The sequence below is a fragment of the Petaurus breviceps genome, unplaced genomic scaffold (assembly GCF_028583685.1).
Source record: "Petaurus breviceps papuanus isolate PSGF00001 unplaced genomic scaffold, PetGlider_PUasm1.0 90630, whole genome shotgun sequence".
In the NCBI taxonomy this organism is placed as follows: Eukaryota; Metazoa; Chordata; class Mammalia; order Diprotodontia; family Petauridae; genus Petaurus; species Petaurus breviceps.
Window position 1 is genome coordinate 2,867,560 of NW_027187291.1, and position 25,837 is coordinate 2,893,396.

The 25,837-nt window shown below is 41.5% G+C and overlaps 1 protein-coding gene across 3 annotated transcripts; it reads right to left on the reverse strand.

Moving 5' to 3' along the window:
* Positions 1 to 6,741: 6,741 nt before the first annotated feature.
* Positions 6,742 to 16,994, reverse strand: PHB1 (prohibitin 1). Of its 3 annotated transcripts, none has more exons than XM_069064385.1 (7): positions 16,901 to 16,994; positions 14,995 to 15,121; positions 13,638 to 13,799; positions 11,180 to 11,322; positions 10,897 to 11,013; positions 8,492 to 8,587; positions 6,742 to 7,099 (listed from the first exon to the last, which is right to left on the reverse strand). In XM_069064385.1, the coding sequence occupies exons 2-7, from the start codon at positions 15,080 to 15,082 to the stop codon at positions 6,887 to 6,889; spliced, it is 819 nt and encodes a 272-aa protein (XP_068920486.1). In that variant the 5' UTR covers positions 15,083 to 15,121; positions 16,901 to 16,994; the 3' UTR covers positions 6,742 to 6,886. The 3 variants fall into 3 exon arrangements, with proteins under 3 accessions (XP_068920486.1, XP_068920484.1, XP_068920485.1); XM_069064383.1 differs by having other exon boundaries at positions 16,856 to 16,926; XM_069064384.1 differs by lacking the exon at positions 16,901 to 16,994 and adding an exon at positions 16,755 to 16,890.
* Between the last annotated feature and the right edge of the window lie 8,843 nt (positions 16,995 to 25,837).

Sequence of the window (25,837 nt, forward strand, 5' to 3'; positions counted from 1 at the left end):
ATCTATCTATCTATCTATCTATCTATCTATCTATCTATCTATCTATCTGTCTGTCTGTCTGTCTGTCTGTGTCTGTCTGTCCATCTGTCCGTCTGTCTGTTGGTATGTATGTCTATCTATCATCTATCTATCTATATGTTTCTGTGTGTGTACATGCTTTTTTCCCATATGACTACTAAGCTATTGAAAAATTATACCATGTAGGAATATATAAATAAAATGGAATACACCAACAAAAAAGAGAAAATATAGTCTGTGTCTCTAGGGAGTTAACATTTTAACTAAGAAAACAAAGCATATACACATGAAAACAATGAGGAAGACTTACTTCCATGGTAACTGGGGCAGCTAGGTGGCTACCGTAGAGAATACTGCCCCAAGCCTGGACTCAGGAAGACCTGAGTTCAAATTTGGCCTCAGAAACTTATTAGTCGTGTGACCTTCAACAAGTCACAACCTCTGTTTGCCTCAGTTTTCCTGTCTGTAAAATGGAAATAAATGATAGTGCTCTCATAGTTGTCATGAGGATCAAATTAAGATAATAATTGTAAAGTGCTTAGCACAGTTCCTCGTACATAGTAAGTATTATAATTAACAGAATACAGATTTCTTGTGTTTTCTTTCACAACATGACTAATATGGAAATGTTTTGCATGACTGCATGTGTATAACCTATGTCAAATTGCTTGACTTCTTAATGAGAAGGGAGGAGAAAGAGGGAGGGAAATAGGTAGGTAGGCAGAGAATTTGGAATTCAAGAAGCAAATGTTAAAAATAGTTTTTACGTGTAATTGGAAAAAAACATTTAAAAAATATATATTTAAAAGCCTGACCTCAAATTCCCAGCTCTGTAAAATCAGATGATTGGATGACCTCTTGTGGTGCCTTCCAATTCTGACGTTCTTGTGTGTCTCTCTGCATGTATGATACCAACTTAAATCAAGTCATCTAGCATTTATTAAGCACCTATTTATCTTACTGTCTAAATTACTGGAAATATAAAGAAAGGCAAGAAACAGTCTCTGATCCTGATCTCAAGGATCTCACAGTCTAACAAAAGAGACGACAGGCAGACAACTATGTATGAAATATGTGTGTGTGTATTTATGTAGGTATATATACATATACACACAATAAAAACACACACACATATGTGTGTGTGTGTGTGTGTGTGTGGATAGACAGATTCAGAAAGTAGGCACCAAATTTAAGGAAGACTGGGAATGGTTTCTTGCAGAAGGCTTAACGTTAGTTAAGACATGAAGGAAGTCATGGAAGACAAGAGGAGTTAATAAATGAAGGCTTGCTAGCAGGGGTGGGTGGTAAGCAGGGACTTTAAAAGACATGGATTGATGGAGAGGATGGGGAGCCTTTAAGACAATGCATAGGTAGAATTCTTGACAGAGAGAGAGATGATGGACTAGAATTCACTTAGTTCTTCTAGTTGAAGAATGAGATAGATGTTTTTGGACATGGATGATATATTGATTTGTTTTGCTTGACTATACTTGATTACAAGGGAGTTTTTTTAAGGTCAGAGAATTGGTGTGGGTTGGGGTGATGGGGAGGCAGAAAAAAGAAATATAAAGCATCAATAAAGGATATTTTTAAAGCATATAGGACAGAAGGAAGTTCAGAGTACAGATAAGTGGGACAATTTTGGAACTAATTGCTATTATGTACGTTAAGAAGACCAAGCTTAAAAAATCCCTATATATAATGGAGATTCATAATTTCATACACAAATTTTCCTGCCTGTTCTCTTTGTATTTGGAAATGTTCATATTTGTCCAGTTCTGAATAAAAAAAATTATTTTTAAAACACAGGAGATAGGAATAAGGAAACTACTTCGGAGAGATGGAGATTGGAAAGCCTGGTTGTGGTGGCTGTTTAGATAATTCAGAGTAGCAGAGAGCTATTGTAGATGCTTAAGGTTCTAGAGTCCTTGCTGGCCAGAAGACAGTTATGACTTTAAGCAACAGACTTGTCTTCATCAAAGGTTAAGACTTGTAGACTTATTTAATTTCTAGAGCTCATCCCTGATGCAGTATCACTTATCTTGGCTGTGGTCTCTCCTGGGTATCAAAGAGAATTCCAAACAATTAGTCCTTCCTGGACAATGGAAGAGGGGAGAATAGTTGCCCTTGGCCCAGATGTGGAGCTCATGTGGAATTTCAACTCTCTAGGGGACTAGCTTGGTAGAGCTAGACTTGGGAATCAGAAGACCTAGGTTTAAGCACTGACTTCTTAGCTGTGTTACCTGGGGAAAGTCACTAGACCTTGTACCTCAGTTTCCTTATATAAAGCAGGGATAATAATAACCATTTTGTTTACAAATGTTGTGAAGACCAAATACATTATAACTGACCACATAGTGTTGCATAAATGCAAGGTATTATTACTCCCCACATGGTTCAGAAATGTGTGATTGCATTATAGGTAATATCAAGATAGGGATATAATTTATTAATGCAGTTCTAGTGGGTATTCCCTTTTTTCTGGGAGTCAGGCTCCATAAATCCAACCTGAAAGTTTGTACAAAATAGTGACCTAATAACAGAAGAAAAATCTGGGTTTTTTTTGTTTTTTTACCAGAGAAAGGAGGACCTAGTAAAATCCAGTGGGGATCCAGACTTAAGTCTAGGGTTTCAAGGAATTCTGGGTAGTGGCAAAATTTTTTAAGTCTGGAAGCTAGAAGAGTCATAAATCCTATTTCCAGTTCCTTTTTGAAATGTCACTGTAGCTGTTCTGACTAAGGGTCCCCAGGTTCAAACTAGGCCAATATTTCTCCAATAATTCTGTGCCCTCCTTCACAAAGAGTCATCCCTCTCCTTCCATGGCTTCCCTGCTTGGACTCTCCACTTTCTAATTGATACACCCTGCTGACCCAGACCCTCCATCCCCCCTGTCTTCTACTCTTCTGTGAAACCAACTTCTCAATTCCTGCCTGCCTCAGTCACCCACTACATCTAAGCCCAGGTTCCAACCATGATTCACTTCACTCCCTGGACTTCTCATCAGCTTCCATGCCACATGGTGCCCTTCTCCCCCTTTCTAGTGTTTGGAACCATAATTGAAGGAACGTGCTCCTGGAAAGGGTATGTCAATCTACTCTCATGTGGTTCCTCTCCCCATCCCTATAACTTTCTAAACCAAAATATTCCTCCCTAGGCACTATCCCCTCACATATGCTATCTCCCACTATTAGAATGTAAACTCTTTGAGAGCATAGACTGTCATTACTTTTGTATTTATGTCCTTGGCCCTGAGCATAGTGCTTGGTACATAACAGAAACTTAATAAATGCCTTTTATTCAGTCATTCATTTCTTTTACTAGGAAGTCGCACTCCTGATGGGCCTTATCTAACATATCACTCCTTCATTTTGCTTCACTTTATCATATATTCATTTATTCTTGCTTAGGGGTTATTTTTTTTCTCTTATTTCATATTTATGTTGCTCTTCTTCAACTATACTATAACCACAGGTGGAACTAGGAATTTCTTGTAACCCGAGGTAATTAGGATTTTTTTTTATCTGGGGCAAAAATAATTGAAGGGGTGGGGGAAAAGGAGAACCATACAGACACAGTGGAGGGAGGGGAGCAATGGGAGAGGGGGAAATAGCTTATCTTCACACCTCTTCCCCATGCCCTCTGGCCCACAATCCCATCACCTTCTCCTTTCCTGGATCCTGCCTTCCCTCCTCTCTCTTCTCTTCCCCCTCCATTCCATGAGGTCTTGAGAATTATAGAATGTTGGCATCTGAAGGAAAAACCCCAGCCCCCTCTTTCTAGCTATGGGTCTAATTGTAATGTTCTTGGTCTCAATTTGACTGTACTTGAATGTTGCTTGTTTAAATATTGAATGTTATTTAAATATTTCTTGAAACTGATAAGCTGAAGGTATTGGAATGCTCTTTGTTGAGTAGACATTTTTGTTAAATATACATTTTGTTGTTATTTTAATTCCATTTGTATGCCCTACCCTTCAACCCCTACCACTGGTCTCTCAAACTTCCATAGTGAGTTTATGCTTTCTACTGCTCTGACCATCATTGAGTGTGTCAAATCAAAGGTGATTTAACAAAACAGAATTAGCAAAACCAGAGAAAATGACCTCTAAGATAAAGGGGTTATCTTTTTCCATCTGTCATTTTAAGATCTAATGCCACCCTGGTCAGCTGACCTTGTCATACAAATATGGCAGCCAGAACAAGATAGCCAGCCCACCTACCCTCTTTCTAACAAACAAGACAGGACCTGATTTTGACAGAAGGCCCAGAGAAACCAGAGTTGATAAAAGTCCATTGTAGCAACTCCTAGGGAAAGCCAGGGGCTATGGGGGGCTCAGGGGTAAGCAGGCAGTTAACAGCTCTTGAACATTTGTGAAAAGAATTACATAGGCCGCTGAGAGAGGAAGTCAAGTCCAAATGAGGCCCTGGGGCTGCCATTTGGATGTGCCTCTGCCATCTACCGCGGGAAGGCTAAGGGCAAAACCAGCAGGAAACCCAACCTGCCCAGCTGCTGAAAGGATGGAGCTGGAGGCACAAGGAACAGAGAAGCTGAGAGCAGGGGAGAGAAAGGAAGGGATGGGATGAAGAACAGAGAGGGAAGAGAAAAGGGAACATCCTTGAGCTTGGGGCTCTGCCACTGACACCTGGAGTATGAAACCCAATCACCCGCCAAAGGCAGGAAAAGCAACTGTGCTTTTAAAAAGGGCCTAGGGAGGAGAGGAGCCTCCCTGCAAAAGGGTGTCCAAAGCAATAAAAGGCAGGAAAGGAGGAGGGCCCCACGGTGGAAGTTGGTCTGGAAGTTATTTAGAAATAGGCTCCCTTTCTGCTCAGCTCTTTAACGTGCTTTGCAAGTTCAGGCACCTCATCATTCTCAGGCTCCACTGTTCTCACAATAAAAAACAAAAAAAGGAGACACACGAAGCTCTGAGAAGGATAAATGACTCTGGGGAAGGTAGCAGGGAGGTAGGCTGGACGGGCAACCCAGGGAAGCATCAAATAGGAAAGAAGGCTTTTGCTCAGAGATTTGGGGTTCACATGGGGGTCAAGATCAGAGGCACATACTGAAGGCCTTTTGGGGAGTGAGCCAGATGGTGAGAGGAGGTTCATACAGAGCTGAGTTTATGAGATGGATTCAGAGTGGAACCTGGGATGACACTTCAGTCTCTGGTTCCAAACCTATATATCAACCCCCAATCTCTCCAGCTGACAGCTGGTCCAAGTGCTCTGGGAGAAGATATGGGCAGTTCAGGTCAGACCAGCATATGGGGCCCTATTAATGACCCTCTCCTTGGAATTAAACTGGGAATGGAAATCAAAAAACACTCTTAATGATCTATTTCCAGGTCCATTTTCAGCCTATTCATCCTCTCCAATTTCAATGGGGGCTCCCATCCTCTGCCCCTCACAATAAACCCCACTAGTATGTTAGCTGCTACGTAAAATCCTTTTTATACTAGTCATACCTAATTGGAAATATCATACTCTCCCCATTCCCATCCTCACTAATCTAACAAATGCTTCGATCAAAATAAAACAATTTATGGGTTATGTGCTATTAGGTCATCCCTATCACTGTTCTCCTTTCATGTATTACTAACAGTTTACATTTCTATAGGTTGAGAAGTGGCAAAACCTGCTTAACTTACAGCTGTGGGGTAGTGGTCTCCACAACCAATGATGGGAAGTTATCCCCACCTAACTCTAACACCTCTAGTTCAATAGCTCATCTACTGACAAACTTCATCTGACACCAGGGAGATTCATTTCAGGTTTGGGACAGAAACACCAAGTTCTTTTTACTTGTTCAAGACTTCTCTCCTTGCCAGAAAGAAAAAGACATGCAGCCCAAACCTGCCAGAATGTTTTGTTCCAATCTTAGGACTCTAGCAAATAACACACACAGACAACATAGGGAATTTGGATGTCATTTATTGAAGGCAGGTTACACAATTTGTTCTCTCCCCCATGGCTGTTCCCATTCCTTCCACAACACAAGCCACAGAGTTGTCTTGAAGGGCAGTGTCTCTGAATAGAAGAGCCAAGAACCTGAGACTCACACATCACTGGAGAGCACATTCAATGTTGAATGCAATCCCTCAGATTGAGAGTTCCCTACTGGGCATTTTCAAAGGGGCTAGGGATGAGGGGGAAGCTTCCTGGTGGATCCCCATTTTATTTCAGGACCCTTCCCCAAAGACCACTCCATCCTTAAAACCCTTTGGGATAAAGAGAAAATCATTTCCCTTATACCCCCAGCAGGGCCAGCTCTCTCAATCAGTACCAATAACATACACATCTGCTTCTACTAGTGCCACAGTTAATGATCAGCCTCATGGCAATAGAAGGACCATTTCCTTTCTGAGCTTCTACAGCCCCTCCTCTAAACTGTGTCTATGAACAAAATGCTGGAATGAATGGAGGGTTACCTTCTCTCTAACTACAGCCAATAGCTAACTAAGGCTCTAGGTGCCATCCTTTTTATCTTCTCTGGACAAATGGTGGGAAGCTCTGGTCTACAACAGTTCGTTAAAGATGTCCACTTGCACATCTCTGCGCTCTTCTTCCTCTGACCTCTTCTGTGTTTCCAGCAGCACTGAGGTTGTATTTCTCCAGAGGGTTGAGAGTAGTGTTACCCCACCACTTGTTCAAGACAGGCACCAGTTCTTACTTAAAGTTGGGGTGGACAGGAGAGATGTAAAGAATGAAAGAGCATATCATGGAGCAATTCAAGATCCCAAAATGACTTTAATTTTATTTCCTTTGCTTAAGCCAAATCATTAAATCTCACAGTGATTTTGGATGGGAGGACAAGGAGAAGGCTGTGGATTAAATCATGGCCGAGTGGGGTAGTATCAGTGGGGCCATCGGCCTCACTGGGGAAGCTGGAGGAGCACCGACTGTCCAGCGGGCAGGTAGGTGATGTTCCGAGATCGGGAAAGCTGGTATGCGATGTCCTCTGCAGCTTCCAGCTTACGAAGCTCTATCAGGCCATCTCCCGCTGTGGCCAATGAATTAGCAATCAGCTCGGCCGCTTTGGAGTCACCCTCAGCTGAGATGATGGCTGCTTTCTTCTGTTGCTCAGCCTAACAGAATTGGGGAGAGAACCCACAATAAAGAAGACACTAACAAGCTAATGAATACTAAGGAAAAACTCGACTTTTACCATCACTTGTTGCCAGAGGGGAATCAGTGCTCCAAGTGTTTCACCTTGACTCCTTTTCTCTCAAGAGTCCATGTCATCTAGAAAGTTTTCTTGTCGCCATCCAGTTCATTTTTCAACACAATTCAACCCCTTTCCTTCCTCCACTCCCTGTATGTAGCCATTTATCATAGGGATTGCTTTCTGCTGGCTCCATCTTATTTACGTGGCAGCCAACATCTCCTGCTCTGAGCCAGATGAAACCATGGATAAGGAGGGCAGAACAAAGAATAGACCTAAGAAGTTCCAGGCTCAGTCCACCCCACAACTCTCAATCCCTAAATAAAGCACAATGCCCATTACATCCAGCACTTTCAAGAAAGGAATTTGGCTTTTGTGTCTCCCCACCGATAGATGCTTAAGGACTAATATTGGAACTCTCTGGTGCCACACAGGTTCATTTGGAGGAATCTAATCCCTGCCCACATATCCTGAGTCTAATTAAGTCCCAGATGGAGTACCTTTTGGTTCTTTCCCTACCAATGCCAACAAAAATAAAACCCTACAACAATTATAAAAACAAACTGAAGAGAAGACTGTACTTTAGGGGGATTTAAAGGAGGCTTATTTTAAAGGCATCTATGCTATGGTACTGATTCTATACAAAAATATTTTTAAAAGGGATTAAGAAAATATTAGATTAATGATGACATATTAAACCATTTAGAGTTTTATTCTGTTCTGTGGTATAGGAGAGACAGGTTAGGTTTAGAGATGAAATCTAATTATTTTACGTGTCAGAATGGAAGTCTTTGAGAAAATTTGGTTGAACCCAGAAAAATAACTCAACATTGGGTCCCTTCTGTTTTCTTTCTCTCTGCTCTGAGGCTTTCCTGAGAGAAATTCAGTTGAAGTAGGGAGGCAATGAAGTGTACCACAAGATACTATTGGGTTCAACTGGCTTCATTCACTGGGTCCTTTATTCCACAAGATGTCCACAGAAGACTATATAACTGTGGTTCAACAGGGCTTCTCAGAGAAGCTTGAAAATATTCTAGGAGAAACATTTTTATTTATAGGAGGGATATCTTTTATTTTAAGAATGATCTTTCTTTTTCCATAAGTGACTTAGGACTGTAAATTCAAATGCCCCTATCATTCCCAGAAGACTATGGGATGGAATTGTTTGAATCCTGTCTCTTTATTCTCCCTCCTCCACAAAATTGTCCCAGAACATATGACAAAAGATAGATCTCCAGGCCACCCAGCAAATGGGAAAGAATGAAGGAGAAAGGGACGAGAAAGAGAGGTTTCCGCCATCTGGTTGAACACTCACCTTCTCCACTACAAATCTGGCCCTCTCTGCTTCCTGCTGAGCCACCTGTTTGGCTTCTACTGCCTCCGTGAACTCCTTCCCAAAGGTCAGATGCGTCTGAGGGGAGAAAGGGAGCACAAGATGAGGAAGCATAATTGCTCACACAGCTTGGTCATGAGGCCCCCACGATCTCAGGGAGGAAAAGAGGTCAGGAATGGTTCCAGCAGCTGGAGGAGCCAGTGAGGTCACAAACTTCCCTCCCTCTCCTGTACTCTGATCCAAACAGTTTTCACTAAAGGGTCTATGGTAGTCCAGAAATATCCAACTTTGTATGGTTCTGTCACACCCAATATAGCAATTTCACACTGAAAACAACAGCTGGAGCCTTTCACAATAGCCTGTAAGTACTAGAAGAAACCGGCTCCAAACTGCCTTAGGGAGCTTACAGAATTCAGGCCCCCCACCTCTAGCTAGTTTTCTCCCAGGGTCCTTTGATTTCCCCTGCTTAAAGTTCCAAAGATGGCCAGATGGAAAAACAGAGTCTCAGATAGGTGAAGATTTGGCCAGCTCAAAGACCCAGGAGGCCAATGCACCATCCTTATGGATTATCCAGTCCCACTGACTTCTCCAAATCTTGTGGCCAATTCATTTCTCAGTAGCACCTCCAGTATAGGACGGGAAGAGGAAGAGCTCAAATTAGGGCCCTTCTGGTAAAAGATTTAAAGAAGAGGAAGGCAGGTAAAAACACTTCTATGAATAAAGGTTCCAGATTCCCATTATCTATAGCCCTGTTCCCCCAAAACATGGGTAATTCAATCAGTTGGCTTATCAAACATATACTAACAAATCATAAGAACAGTAGGATCAGATCACAGGACTGCTACTGGAGGCCAGTCAGAAAACAATGGATGTGTTCACCTTCTTTATTTTCTAAATCAAGAAAGATAAAAAAGTATTGGTTTTTGTATCAGATTTTGCTTGCCTGCCTGGACTCTCCTTAACACAAAAGACCAAGGTTCCTCTTGCAAATAACAGCTCAGTATTACAACCTGGGTCTCACTACGTGGTTCAATCCTAATCACTCCCCCTTCAGAATTGCAGCTGTCTGACTGCTGGCTTAGCCTCTAATCTTTCTTAGTTTTGGGAAGGAGGGGCACACATGCAGTACTGAGACATAAGCTACTGCAAAAATGTAAGGCCTTGGGTGCAAATGAAGTAGAATTAGATTTAACTACAAAGGGACTAGTTGAGGGTAACATTTTCCCCACAAAACCATCTCATGCTTCTAAGATAAAGTTTGTCATGGGCAGTCCAGATCTTCCCAGAGTATAATATATGGTTAAAGCTTAACAAAATGCTAGCTTCTTAGTGCATTCTCACAATCACAATGTTGAACTTTAGGACAGTTCTGTGCCATTAGCCAAAAGGCTGCAAATCCACAATTCACCAACAGAGGGAGCCCAGAGAGTCCTCTTTTGCATCTATTCCAAGGTGTGGCTGCTGTTTCTTTGGATTTTTAGGGGGAATGAATGAGGTGGGTGTTGGGGAAGAGAGGGTGACTGTTTGAACAGCTGCATATGCTTGGGGGGAAAATGGTGCCTTTTGCTAGCAATGTGCTGTAGAATGGAACAGGAAACACCCTCCCTCACCACCCTCCTGGACAAATTGCTCCAAATGACTTTTCCCAGGGTGTCCAGAAACATGAACCCTTTTCCTCACCCTCCCTGATCTGAAATGCTATCCTGCCTGTATTGTTTTCCATCTGGGCTATGACATTCAGTGCCATATAAATGCACAGACTATAACATCTCAAGAGAATGGCTTATGCCTTGGAGATGTCCCTTACCCCTCATATCAGACTTTGGGGAAACAAACCAGTGATTTACACTGTTTCAGCTTTCATCAGGGGCTTTCTGGAGCTCAACTGACAAAAGTGTCAGACCAGAAGTGTTCTGGAATTCCCAGGGGCCAGTCAGGGAGGTCTAAGCTGGGCAAAAATTGTTAAGGGCTTTGACCAGGTTTTCCTCCTTACTCTAGTTAGTTTCTTCCCACGTCAAACAGGTTAATGACACTTCACTTCCTGGGGGAGTTGTGAGGAGAGCTCACATTTCTACAAGGGTGAGAAATTCAGTGGCAAGGGAGAGTCTGGGGAAGGCCAAGGGTTATAAGAAAAATGTACATGGCAGCAGGCAGCCTTCTAAGCTGTCAGACTTGTGCAGAGACAACTAAAGCATAAAGAAGCCCTAAGAAGACTGCTTCATATTGACAAGAAGCTTCAGCACTTTCAAGTCTCACATGAGTCTCAGTTATTGGCCTCAACATATGGCTGGTGAGTTGGCAAGATAGAAAAGGCTAACAGCTACAGGGACAGTGAAATACAAAATCAAGGGCTGCAGATTTAACTCATTTGTCCCCAAGAGTCTTACCAAAGAAACGTCATCTAGGATGAGCCCAAAGGTTGCCGCTCGCTCTGTGAGGTCATCGCTCACTTGCCTGGAGACTAGTTCTCTCTGGGTGATCAATTCTCCAGCATCAAATCGAGCCTGGCTCAAAAGATCAGAAGACAGGAGAGTAGTAAGGACGTAGGAAAACAAAGAAACAGACCAAGACACCATATCCAGATCCTAATCAACCAAAAGCTAAATTTCTCTGCTTCCCAGAAATATGTAAGGAGTCTGGTTCCAGCCCATAGACTGCCTGATTACTTACTACCACTGACTTGAGGATCTCAGTGGTTATGGATGGCAACACCCGCTCATCGTAGTCCTCACCAATGCTGGTGAAGATTCGGGGCAGCTGATTGGCAACAGGTCGGAAGAGAATACGTAGAGTGATATTGACATTCTGTAAATCTGCATTCAGGGAAGAAAAACGGTGATGTGACAAGTTAGGTTTGGGAGCCAGAGAAATCTCACATGACCAGTGTCCCACATTCCAAACTTGCCCCAACTAAGAAAAGAAGCCAATTCACTTGGCTGCTTTAGAGTCAGGAAGTCACCCTGAAGCACTTGATTCTATTGACCACTCGCTCCTCCCAGATTCCCTTTCCTTTCTAAGATTTTTATGACACTGTCCTCTTTTGGTTCTTCTCCTGTCAGGTCACTCTTTCCTAGTATCTTCTCCTGGATGATCATCAAAGTCTCAGCCTCGACTGTGGATGCAGCTCATGATTGTCCTGGGTCTCATCTATACCTTTTCTCTCAGTGACCTCATCAAGTCTGTTTATCATTTCTGTGCACATGACTCCCAGTTATTAATTGGAAGAGCTGAGACCCAAGTCTTACTCCAAGTCTGGCACTCTTCCTACAACATAATGATGGGCATTCACTTTTGTTTGAAAATAAATCTATCAGCAATGTGTTGGTGTTTATTAAGCTCCCCTCTCCAATACTGTTAAAGATATGGACTGTTCTCCCTATTTGGCAGTCCTATATCCTACCCTGATAAATTTCGGGTAGAGAGAGGTGATTCTGAAGAAACAGGAAAACCAAAAACAACCTCTGTCTTCAAGGACCTTCTGGCTTAGTTGGAAAAGAGAACACACATGAGAAGCTACCTAAGAACAAAGCAGCACAGACTTAAATGCATATAAGGTGGGGAGTTCAGCGTTAGGTTTTCAAATTCCAATGAGCTCACTGTAGCCAACCTTTCATCTCCTTTCTTGGCATCAGATAAATGGACACCCAAGAAAATTGCTTCCTTGCTGCCTGGCCAAGCTACACTAAGTAGCTGAAAAAATATCCAATCATCCAAGGTGGATCACTATGCTGTTTTATTTATCAGCTTCAATATGGTAAAGCAATAACTGCAGCAATTCTGTTATTCACATACAAAGCCAATATTAGTGATAAATCCCTAGAAAGGCATGACCTAGGAGAGAAAGTGAGAAGGGGAAGAACATAGCATGGATAGAAGTATTACATTTTTGGACTTCATATTTATACAATCAACTATACTTCCATTCACATATTAGATATAGTTTGTTACTATTCCCAAAGCCAAAAACCATTCTAGTTGTAAGGGCCTATCAAAGGTGTGTGATTTGTACAGCGTTCAAAATTCCACTTACTCTTATCTTCACATCACAATTAGGGGCTGGAGTTGGACTTCAGTGAAGGGTGTGTGTGTGTGTGTGTGTGTGTGTGTGTGTGTGTGTGTGTGTGTGTGTGTGTGTGTGTGTGTGTGTGTGTTTGTGTGTGTGTGTGTGTGTGTGTGTGTGTGTGTGTGTGTGTGTGTGTGTGTGTGTGTGTGTGTGTGTGTGTGTGTGTGTGTGTGTGTGTGTGTGTGTGTGTGTGTGTGTGTGTGTGTGTGTATCATCATGTGTCTCTTAGTTATGTATGTCTTGCTTCTCCTCATTTCCCAATTATACTGCAGTAGAAACTCACAGGAAAAAGAAATGTATGTTTTCCTCAATAACCCTGAGGACTTCTATTGTATGGGGACTGGTTTCCTCCTCCCTCTGGATTTTACTAGTATCTAACTGGTTGAAGTCATTTTTCAGTCATGTCTGACTCTTTGTGACCCCATTTGGTTTTTTTTTTGGACAGATACTGGAGTTTGCCATTTCCTTCTCCAGTTCACTTTACATGAAGAAACTGAGGCAAACATAGTTAAGTGACTTTCCCAGGGTCACACAGCTAATAAGTGTCTGAGGCTAGGTTTGAACTCAAGGAAATGAGTCTTCCTGACTCCAGACATGTCACTCTATCCACTATACCACCTAGCTGCCCCTACCTAGCACGGCAAGTAATTTTTTCTTCTCTATACCATTTCTCTCAGTGACCTCATCAAGTTTATTTATCATCTCTGTGCACATGACTCCCAGACCCAAACCTAAGTCTTACTCTAAGTCTGGCACTCTTCCTACAATACTGTTTGCTGTAGTACAATGATGGACATTTACTTTTGTTTGAAAGTAAATCTTTCAGCAAAATATTGGTATTTATTAAGCTCCCCTCTCTCATACTGTTAGTTAAAGATATGGACTGTCCTCTGTACATTTCAGCTTAGTTGGAAAAGAGAACACATATGAGAAGCCACCTAAGAACAAAGCAGCACAAACTTAAATGCATATAAGGTGGGGTTCAAAATTAGGTTTTTGGGATCATTGGGGATCAACTGACTCTCCACAGCTATCTTTCCATAGGGACCCATAAGAAATACTCACCCTTGCTACCAGTGATTACTGGGACATTCCGTGGCCGGGAACGGCAGTCAAAAATAATTGGTTTTTGTACCCACGGGATGAGAAAATGAGTCCCTTCCCCTACAACAATGTCTTGGACTCCACGGAACCTATCAAAGATGACAGCTCTGTGGCCAGCATCCACTAGAAAGGAGGGAGGAAAAGAACAAGTCAGGAAACTGAACTTACTGATAAACTCTTTCACACATCTGATAGGGTGACTTGGTGCTTTATGTTTATTAAGCCTTCATTCTTTTGGTTCCTCTTCCTGAACGTCTGTGTCCCTAAAGGATTCTAGAGTTATATAAGCAAGTAATCATTTCCTATCCCATGTGCTTCCCCCAGGACTTAGATAATAGGATCTGTTCCCTACCATCATTTCTCCTTGGAAGATGAAATTGTTGATTTTATGATTAACCACCCTCTCCCTTGCATATATTTCCAGGAACACACAATCCACATTTACCAAAAAAAAGTCTCCACTTTTTTTAGGTGGGTCATCACCACTGGGGTCATATGCCACACTTTCAACTTAATTGTTAACTGAATGCTTTTCAGGTGCAGCACCAGTTACAGCAGCATTCCCAAAGGGAAGTCTGACATTCAGAACCTCCACTTCTCATTTTCTGATGCCTTTGTTTTTCTCAAAGCCTTACTGGGAAGGCAACATATCCCTGCTCACTAAATTAAAGATCATGTCTTGTGAGGGATGCTATCCATGTGTATAGATGTGGCTAATGGACCACAAAAGAAAATTTCCCAGGCACTTGGAAGTTGCCCCCTGACACTCTTGAAAACTACAGGTGTTTGCATCTGTCCTTAAGCCTCATTGCTGCCATGAAGGAGAACTTCCCTTATTCCCTATAGCTGCAAGCCCAGAAGGTTGTTTTTCTGCTGCTTCTTGACTGTGCTCTTAGAATGTGCTATTTTAGCCCTAAGCAGCTGTGGGATCTGATAGGGCCCCCCTATCAGATCCACTACATGGGATACCTATGGAGACATTCCACCCAAGGCAGAAGGGAGGTAATATCTGTTAGTTATCCAATTAAATACTTCAAACTCCTTCGGAGTATGATTTTAACAGTGCAGCAACATCAAAGGCAGGGACATTTGTAAACAAGGGGTACAAAAGAACAAAAATCTAAAAAGTTGCATAAAGTCTTTTTAAACAGCAACAGACCTCAACATAATAGTGTGTATACACAGCATGGGAAGGACTAGGCTGGCTAGTCTTATTAAATAACCACTTTCATAGATAGTGATCACTACCAGGAGTATAACATTGAACAACAGGAACCCTTAGCAGGAGTGAGGAAACTTCCCTTCCTCAGTGCCTCACCATTATATAAAGCAGAGTTGACAACTCCTCCTACAACAGCTAAGCCTAGGCCAAACTTGCCAACAGCTTCAAACAGTTTAGCAGCCATGTCTCCTTCAAATGGTCTTGGTCGTCTGCCCTCTCAGACCTAAAGGAAGAAAACAAAAGGCTAGCCTCCCCCATACATTCCCCAGTGAAAATTCATTCCCAACCATTGAGTTCATTTTCTGTAATCAGGGTAAGATTTCTGTTTTCTTGAGGGCTCTGACCATCCTTAGCCCAGGAGGTTAATACCCAAGAAAGATTTAAGAATTCAATGAGTTATGGCTCTTCTGTGTTTATGTTCAGTTAAAACACTTGATGACAGGGGTAGGGGAAGGGAGTGGTTTGGGAAAGGTAGTTCACTAGGAAGGGCATGGTAGGCCTAAAACCAAAGTCATGGAATTGGTCTCCAACACCATTTTAACTTCACACAGTTAAAGCTCCTTCCCCCTTGGCAAATCAAAAACTGATTCTAGTGGTCAGTGTGGTTGAGGTGAAAGTATGGGGAGTTCATCAAAAACCATTCCAATATTTAAAAAAAAGAAAATCAATGTGCAATGCAATGCTGATTGTAGGTCTATGAAGACAATTTTCCTCTATGGATAATGTCTTGTTATTCGAGAAGGAAAGATTGGGCAGAAAAGTCCTCTGGATGGATGACTGAATGACAGTAGAACATGGGGGAGAAGTGATAAGTAGGGATAGATTCTTGAAGAGCTAGGAAAGTTTCTCAGAGATCTAACTAACTAGACCTCAGAAACCAGAAATCTCACTTAACTGTAGAGATGGTCTTATTTTTTTTCCTCCCCTCAATCCTATATAACTCCCTCTCTCCAACATACCACAGGTTAAGAGCATAGGTTTTCTAACTATAGGGTATAAGGATAAGACTAGAACTGTAATTTCACTGTAATAAGTGAGGGCTCTTTTTTATAGCATGAATCCTTTTGGAAATCTGGTAAAGCCCATGGATCTCGCTTCAAAATGTTCATTGCCTACATTCATAATTAAAGGAAATGCTAAATTTCAGTTTGAGATGAGTGAAAATAAAAATGTAAATTTTTTTTTCTTATCCAAGTTCACAAACCCTGTGAAAACTACCCTTGGACCTCAAGTTCAAGAGCCCCTGGTATAATGTGAGGAAACTTCTAGCAATGCAGGTTGGCACCTTTTCTGCAATTTATGGTCTTAGAGTTAGTAGCCTGGAGCATGGCAAAGTTAGGTGACTGGTCCAGGGACACATGCCAGCATGTATCTGAGAAAGAATTTAAAGACAATCTTCCTAGCTTTGAGACCTTTCTCTCCACTCTGCATTTGTATAGCTAAGAAACACCTCAAAGACCAAATAATTTAAACTCTTCATTTAAAGATAAGTTAACTGAGAACCAAAGGATTTAAGCAATACCTAGATTTTCTGATTCAGAATTCAAATCTTTTTCATCAATGCTAGGCTACCAAACCCTCAAACTCTAGTTGCCTCCTAGGAGTCCCTTTCCACTCCCATGTCTCTACCATCTCCTTCCTTCCATCTCACTAAGCTTGGTCTCCCCCCTCCATTCCTTCCCTCTTTCAGCCTCCCCCCTTCATCCTTTCCCTTTCTCAACCTCCCCCCTCCATTCCTTCCCTCTCTCAGCCTTCCTCCTCTCCCTCGGCCTCCTCTCCTCCTCTCCCTCAGTCTCTTCACACTTCCTCTCATTCTGGCTCTCAGCCACTTCACTCCCCTCCCCTTCCTCAACTACCTCCTCTTTTTCTCCAACTCCCTCCCCTCAGTATTCCAAAGGAGCATGCGGGAGGGACGGCACGGCGCAGCAGTCATCTAAGGCCCAAACCCTCAGCTCACCAGACGAAACTCTGACCTCCACATGAATTCCCCAGCCCTACTTACTGCGTCTGCGTCGGGTCCCTCCTTCCTTTCACCGCCCCCTCCTGAAGGACCTTTCCTCCTGTTGGTTGACAGGGACGTGGCGCCTTCTGGGATTGGTGGTTAAAGACTGGTCCTGAGCCCTTACTCTTCTAATGAGAGAGAACTACAACTCCTAGTATGCCTCGCTGCCCTTTAGCTTGTGAAGAAAGTCCTTTCTCATTGGTTTGGACTGTATGAAGTTGGCCCCAAAGGCTTCTGGGGTTGTAGTTCACCTGGGATGACTACACGTGCCGCCGGAAGCGTCCTTGCCTGAGGTGGGGGAATCTCTGGGCTGTTTCGGGCTCCTGTAGAGGGAAAGGCAGAGGGAATGAACCTGCTGATTTAGGGGACGACGCAACAGAGACATGATTTAGGGTACTGAGACAGAGAAGGGCACTGAGTGCTCACTGTTTAGCCTTGGTAGTGACTTCTTTGGTCTCCTCTTCCTCCACTTGTATTTCTACACGTGAAAGAGACCGAAGTCTCTTTGGGTGTGCTTGGGTCCGAGGTTGACTGGTGGAACCCCGTCATTTTACAGATGAAGAAACTGAGTCACAGAAAAGTTGAAGTGACTCTCCCAGAGTTACACAGCGGGGATTCCAAACAGGGGCTCCAGAGCTCCTTGTGTCTGCACCTCAAGTTATAGACCTTAATGCAGTCAGTGTCACTTGTCTGAGAATATCATGTGCCCTCTGAATCCAGTTCTGCAAATGTTTATAATACGTGCAAAGCATTGTACTAGGCCTGGGGATACCAAGATAGATAAGGCACCGACCCTGCTCCCCTCCTCAGTCTTGTAGAGACATTATGCAAATATAAAAATAGCTATAGTGCAAATAGAAAATAAAAATCTAAAATAGCTATGATTAAAGTTTTAACATGACGAATACACAGCAGAGTTCTAAACAGGGTAATAAGAGAAAGCCTAGAAGGGAGAAATTACAATTTGGGTGATCAAGGAAAATTTTATGGAAGTCATAAATTGAAGCTGGGCCTTGAACGAAGAGAAGGATTTAAGAGGGAGAGAGGTGATTCAATTTATTTCAGTTCAACAAACGTTTATTTAATTAAGATTTACTATTTGCAGGGCACTTGTTGGATGATAAGGATTTAGGGATCAAAAAGGTCAGGCCCTACAGGCCCTCACAGATACAGGAGAAGACAATTAGAGGTAAAGGGCCAGCTTGTTCAAAGGTGGAAAAAGTTAGAGATTGAAAAATGGTGAGAAGGTGTACTCAGAATTGTTTCTTCCATAATGAAGACAGATTTGGGCTGAGCCATTAATAGTCTTCTCCCAAACTCCCTTAGAGTATAGTTGATAGAGTACTAGGTCTAGAGTTTGGAAGAGCTGAGTTCAAATGAGACCTCAGACACTTAACTAGCTGAGTGACCCTGGGGAAGTCACTTAACCTCTGCCTACCTCAGCTTCCTCAGCTGTAAAATGGGGATAATAATGACACCTCCCAAGGTTGTTGTGAGGTTCAAATATCTGAGTTAGGTTTGTATTTTTTTTACTTTGAATAGTATTTTTTTCCTCAGTTACATGTCAAGAAAATTTTTAGCATTCATTTTTACAAGATTTTGAGTTCTAAGTTTTTTTTTCTCTCTCTCCCCACCCCTCTTCTGAGAATGGTAGGTAGTTTGATATACCGTGTTTCCCCGATAAGACCTATCCCGAAAATAAGCCCTCCCCTTACTGTGTAAGATTCCTCTAAAATAAGCCCTCCCCCGAAAATAAGCCCTATTGAGATTGCTACTGTGGTGAAGGTGATCCCCTGCGCTACACGCTACATTACGGTACCCTCTGTATGCACCGTCCTCCCCCCGCCCCGTGAAACGCATGCTGCCCTCCGAGCTGCATCCAATCAGAGCTGCAGCAGTGAGCACGTCATCCTGTTCTTCCCCAGTGATTTGCTTGCTGGCGCCATTGAGAGCAGTGCCACAGAGGAGAGCTGAGGCAGGACAACATAAGCCCTCCCCTGACCATAAGCCCTCTGGTGTTTTTCTTTCCAAAAAAAAAAATAAGACAGTGTCTTATTATCGGGGAAACACAGGTAGTTTATTCATGTTCTATTATGTAAAAATATTTCCATTTTAGTCACAGTTGTGAAAGAAGAAATAGATCAAAAGGGGGAAAAACATGAGAAAGAATAAATTTAAGTGAAAAAAATTTGATTTGCATTCAGAGTCCATCAGTCCACGAGTCCTTTGTGCCTGTCTCAGATCATTGTGTTGCTGAGAAGAGCTGAGTTATTCATAGTTGATCATGACACAGTGCTGCTATGTTTTCTGGGTTCTGGTCATTTCACTTTGCATCAGTTTGTACAAGTCTTTCCAGGTTTTTCTGAAATCTGCCTGTTTATCATTTGGTTCATATATTTGTAAAGTACTTAGAATGATTCCTGGCACAAAGTAGGCACTTAATAAATGCACGTTTCTTTCCTATTACCTATGACATGCATTATTAATGAGCTAACTGGTTGGGTAGACAGTTTCTGATTAAAAAGCACTGAAATTCAGGAATCTTGAACGTTGGTTTTGCTAGAACCTTACTTCCTAATTCTTTTCCTTTCTGACTTTTCTTTATTTGCTTCCATATTGCCAAGATCATTCACTTGGAAGGGAATGCACAGGAGTGCAGTCCAAGAATGAGATAAAAGATGTAGTAGGAATTTGAATAAATCCTAGGCTACTGGGTATTGTGTAGGCATAAGATTATCCTCTGAGAATGATTTAGTCCAACACTCTTATTTTCTGTTGAGGAAACTAGCAAAGTAGACATTTTAAAAATTATTTAATTGATTATAGTAATGAAGAAATATTTTGATGGAAAAGATTGTGCCCTGGGAGTCAGGAAAGGAAAAGTCATTTATTAAACATCTATTTGGCGCTATGCTAGACACTGGAATACAAATAAAAAATGAGACAGTTCCAGTTTACATTCTAATGAGGGGAATATAACATTCACATAATTAAATCTAGGATTTATTTTTTAAATGCTATGATTTTTAAGAATGGGAGCAATAATGTCAAAAATGGTGGTCAGGTTCTTTGAGAGGCAGTATGGCATCATGTATAGAATGAATGAATGAAAAGCACTTATTAAGGGCCTTTTGTTGAGTCATTTCAGTCGTGTCCAACCGATTGTGACCCCATTTGGGATTTTCTTGGCAAAGATATTGGAGTGGTTTGGCATTTCCTTCTCATATCTCATTTTACAAATGAGTAAACTGAGGTAAACTGGGTTGAGTGACTTGCCCAGGGTCACAGCTGGTAAATGTCTGAGGCCAGATTTAAATTCAGGAAGGTGACTCAGGCCCAGACTCTATCTAATGTGCCATCTATCTGCCCCTCATGCTGTCTACCTTGCTTGGGTATTGGGGAGAAAGTGCTTTGCAAACCTTAACTCTGAAGAAATGGAGTTGTAGTGTTTTTTGATCATGTACATAAAGAGTTTAAAAGACAATTCCTGGGGATGGCTAGGTGGTGCAGCGAGTAGAGTACCAGCCCTGAAGTGAGGAGGATCCAAGTTCAAATTCGGCCTCAGACACTTAACACTTACTAGCTGTGTGACCTCAGGAAAGTCACTTAACCCCAAATGCCCTGCCTTTCCCCCTCCAAAAAGGAAAAAAAAAAAGACATTACTGGATTGGCCTGAGAACCTAACTGTGTTTTGCCAACTTGTTTATATACAAAAGCATGGAATGTGAGCTCCTTAAGAAGGAAGTTTGTAAGATAAACTAAGATAGACAAGTTAGTAAAAATAAGTTGTTAAAGCAAGATAAAGGCTAAGTAAGTTAAGGGCTAACTGGCTAGGAACTGAAAACCCGCACAAGTTTGCCACAAGTAGGTCTCCAGGGGAACTACTAACAAGAATTTCAAAAGGCTGAGAATTTTAGTTCTAGCAACTGTGGAGAGCAGGGGAGGATTTTGTCCTGTGTTGTATATATTCCCTACCCTCCCCCCCAAGCCAAATGATTGCTATCTATGCTAAAAGTACAGGCTGGTATCCTCCTAGATGAGAAGGTATAGGGACTCTGAAAGTTTCTTCTCTCTGAAGGATGCCAGGGAGGATAAAGTGTTTAAAACAATTCAGCAATTCAGAAGACCTTCAATGTGAAAGCACATAAAAAGGATCTGAACAGTTAGAAGGGAATTCTGACCTATGTCAGGAAGTGGAAGAAGAAAAAAAGGGCAACATAGAGGAGAAAGGGAAGAAGAAGGACCATGGAACAGTCTTGAGACTCTTTAGCTACCTGCCATTCCTAGGAATGATATTGTGGATGATGAGATTATCCAGTAAGGGTCAGAGGAAAAAGAGGTGAGTAGTGCCGATTGGTGTCTCTCCACTAAGAGGGACTGATTGAGGTTGCTGTTTATTAAACTGATAATGCCAACAGAGAGGTTTGCCATTTTCCTGAGGCATATACTCAAGGCAGTACAGAGAACTTTCATAAGATGTGTCCGACCAGATAATTACTACCCACTTTTGGTAACTCACATGGGTAACCATAACAACAACAACAACAAAAACAATAATAGCAGCTAACACTTATATAGTGCTTACTATGTGTCAGGCACTATGCTAGTGCTTTATGATTATTATTTCATTTGATCCTTACCCTGGTGCTATTATTATCCCCATTTTACAGATGAGAAAACTGAGGCAAATAGAGGTTAAATGACTTGCACAGTCACACAGCTAAATTTCTTAGGCAGAATTTGAACTCAAGTCTTTCTATCCACTTTGCTACCCAGCTGCCACCAAATAATACTGTTAAAGGAATCTGGAAAGCATTATTAAAGTTTTTGTAGTTCGGGGAAAGAAATTGAAAATCTTAGGAACATAGGTGGCATTTTCATCCTTGCTACCAATTAAAGGCAAAGACTTCAGAAGAAAAAGATAGATTTGGCAGTTGAACAGTTGCTAAAGACAATAGTGTCTAAAAATAGGTTTTGGGATTTTATGGACAGTAGTTTAAAATACAGGTTCCTGGCCAGAGATGGAGTTCACCTAACCAGGGCTGGTAAGAAAGTATCTGCAAGGGGCAGAGCCAAGATGGTACAGTAAAGGCAAGGACTTGTCTGAGCTCTCCCAAATTTCCCTCCAAACAACTTTAAAATAATTCCTCAAAATGAATTCTGGGGTAAAACAACTTTCCAGCCCAAGAAAGCTTAGAAGGTCATTAGGAAAAGTCTGTTTCACTGGGGAGAGAGAGGAGCATAGTCCAGTGCAGGCTGCATCCCAGCAAGCCAGCAATAGGTTTTGGGGGCAACTGAATTGGCAGCAGCTTCTGGAGCTCTCAGTTTACAGAGAGTAAAGAGGTTGAATTGAACCAGATTGGTCTGAACCAGATAATGGGACCTTTTGCTGGCATTGGGAGCAGGACTCTGTTGTGTGTGTGTGTGTGTGTGTGTAATGTGTTTGCTTTGCTTTTTGGAGGGGGGAAGGCTGGGTAATTGGGGTTAAGTGACTTGCCTAAGATCACACAGCTAGTAAGTGTTAAGTTTCTGAGGCCAGATTTGAACTTGGATCCTCCTGACTTCAGGGCCGGTGCTCTATTCACTGTACCACCTAGCCGCCTCTACTCTGTTGTATGTTGCCTATACTCAGTTCCAAGTTACAATTCCAAGGGGAGAAGGAATGCTATTGCACTCGATTGTGTAGCAGCAGGGGAGTGGAGACACTGGTTACAGTTCTAGGGCGGAAAAGAATGCTTGTGGTGGCTCACAGATAAGAGTGCAGACTAGGAGAACAGTGACCACACCTCTCCTTGGATCATATTACCTTGGAAGAACTGAAAACTTAAAGATCCCCAGAACTAGCTCTGAAAACAGCAGCACAAAAAACCCCTAAAGCTTGGGACAGTGCCCCTTCTGCCCCAGGAACAGAGTCTAATTTTAATTTGAAGTTAAAAGTTAAGAAATAGGCTGGAAAATGAACAACAAGAAAATAACCTCATCACAGTAAGTTACTAGGGGGCAAGAGAAGATCAAAACACAAACTCAGAAGACAACAAAGTTAAAACAGCTATATCCAAAGGCTCAAAGAAAAATGTGAATTGGTCTCAGACCCCCAAAAAACGAATTCCTAGAAGAGCTCAAAAAGATTTTTAAAATCTAATGAGAGGGGTGGCCAGGTGGCGCAGTGAGTAAGAGTGCCGGCCCGGCGTCGGGAGACCTAGGATCGGTTCAGACCACAGATACTTGGCACCCACACAAAATAACTGGCCGTGTAACCTTGAGGAAGTTACTTAACCCCAATTGCTTTAAAAAAAAAAAATCTAATAAGAGAGGTAGAGAGAAAATTTAAGAGAAATGAGAGTAATGCAAGAAAATCATGAAAAACGAGTCAACATCTTGGTAAAGGAGGCTCAAAAAAATACTGAAGAAAATAACATCTTAAAAAAAACAATAGACCACATGATAAAAAAAATTTGCTTAAGAGAACTTTTTTTTTGGAGGGTCAATTGGGGTTAAGTGACTTGCCCAAAGTCACAAGGCTAGTAAGTGTTAAATGTCTGAGGCTGGATTTGAACTCAGGTCCTGTGCTCTATTCACTGCACCACCTAGCCACCCAGAAGAGAACTGCTTAAAAAGCAGAATTGACCAAATAGAAAAAAGATGTACAAAAATCCATTGAAGAAAAGAACTCCTTAAAAGGTAGAATTGACCAGATGGAAAAGGAGGTACAAATGCTCGCTGAAGACAATATTTCCTTAAAAATTAGAATTGAGCAAGTGGAAGTTAATGACTCTAAGAAATAATAAAATCAAAAGAATGAAAAAAATAGAAGACAATGTGAATATCTCACTGGAAAAACAACTGGTCTGGAAAATTGATCAAGGATTGGTCGTTTAAGAATTATTGGACTACTTGAAAGCCATGATCAAATAAGGAGCCTAGACATCATATTTCAAGAAATTATCTAGAGGATAAAATAAAAATCGAGGGCATCCTCTGATAACCTCCTGAAAGAGATCCCAAAGTAAAAATTCCCAGGAATATAACCAAATTTCAAAGCCCCCAGGGCAAGGAGAAACTTGCAAGCAGTCAGAAAGAAACAATTCAAATATTGTGGAGCCAGAGTCAGAATAACACAAGATTTAGCAGCTTCTGCAATAAAATATCAGAGGGCTTAGAATATTCCAAAAGAGAAAGGAGCTAGGATTACAAACAAGAATCACCTACCCAGCAAAAGAAAGTATAATACTTCAGGAGAAAGTGAATATTTAATGCAGTAGATGACTTTGGCACATTCCTGATGAAAAGACCAGGGCTGAATAGAAAATTTAACTTCCAAATACAAGACTCAAGAGAGGCATAAAAAGATAAAGAGAAAATATAAGGGCTTTAATAAAGTGAAACTTTTACATCCCTACGGGGAAGATATTTGTAACTCCTACGAATTTTATTATTATTAGGACAGTTAGAAGGAGTATACATAAACAGAGAACATTGGTGTGAGTTAACTTTGATGGGATGATATCTAAAAAATAAAATTAAGGGGTCAGAAAGAGGGATGTATTGGGAGAAGGGGGAAGGTAGAGGTAGAATGGGATAAATTATCTCACATAAAAAGGCATGAAAGAGCTTTTACAGTGGAGGGAAAGGTGTAAGGGTGGTGGGAAATGTTTGAACATTATTCTTTTTGGAATTAGTTCAAAAAGGGAATAGCATATATGCTCAGGTATAAAAATCTGTGTAATCTTATAGGGAAGTAGGGGAAGAGGGGGATAAGAGAAGGGAGGGGGCTGATAGATTGGACGAGGCAGTGTTCAGAAGCAAAACAATTTTGAGGAGGGACAGGGTAATAGAGAAAAGGAAAATGTGAAACATAGGATGGAGGGAAATATACAGTAATTATAACTGAAAAAATTACAAGAAGTTTCTCTGATAAAGGCCTCATTTTTCAAATATATAGAGAACTGAGCCAAATCTATAAAAATAGAAGTCATTCCCTAATTGATAAATTATCAAATGATGTAAACAGGCAGTTTTCAGATAAAAAAAATCAAAGATCTATAATCATGTGGAAAAATGCTCTAAATCACTATTGATTAGAAAAATGCAAATTAAAGCAACTCTGAGGTACCCCCCCCACACACACATACCTCTATCAGATTGGCTAATATGACAGAAAAGAAAAATGACAAATGTTGGAGAAGATTTGGGAAAATTGGAATGTTGAAGGATTATTGGTAGATCTGTGAATTGATTCAACCGTTCTGGAAAGTAATTGGCACTATGCCCAAAAGGTTATAAAAATACCACCACTAGGTCTGTGTGCGAAAGAGATTAAAAAAAGGAAAAGGACCTTTACTTATGAAAATATTTATAGTAGTTTTTTTGTGGTGGCAAAAAATTGGAAATTGAGGGGATGTCCATCAATTGGGGAATGGCTGAACAAGTTGTGGTGTATGATCGTGATGGAATACTAATTGTGCTGTAAGAAATGACAAGTAGAGTGGTTTCAGAAAAAAGCTGGAAAGACTTATATGAATTAATGCAAAGTGAAGTGAGCAGAACCAGGAGAACATTGTATGTAGTAACAGTAATATTGAGTGATGATCAGCTGTGAATGGCTTAGTTATTCTCAGCAATACAATGATCCAAGACAGTTCTAAAGAATTTTTGATGAAAAAATGTCCACTTCCAGAGAAAGAGCTGATATAGTCTGAATGCACATTGAAGCATACTTTTCTAAAACGAATTTTTTTCTTTTTTGGAGGGGTAATTGGGGTTAAGTGACTTGCCCAAAGTCACGTGGCTAGTAAGTGGTAAGTGTCTGAGGCTGGATTTGAACTCAGGTCCTCCTGACTCCAGGGCTGGTGCTCTATTCACACCTAGACACCCCTTGTGTTTTCTTTCACTACATGGCTAGTATGGAAATATGTTTTGCATGACTGCACATGTGTA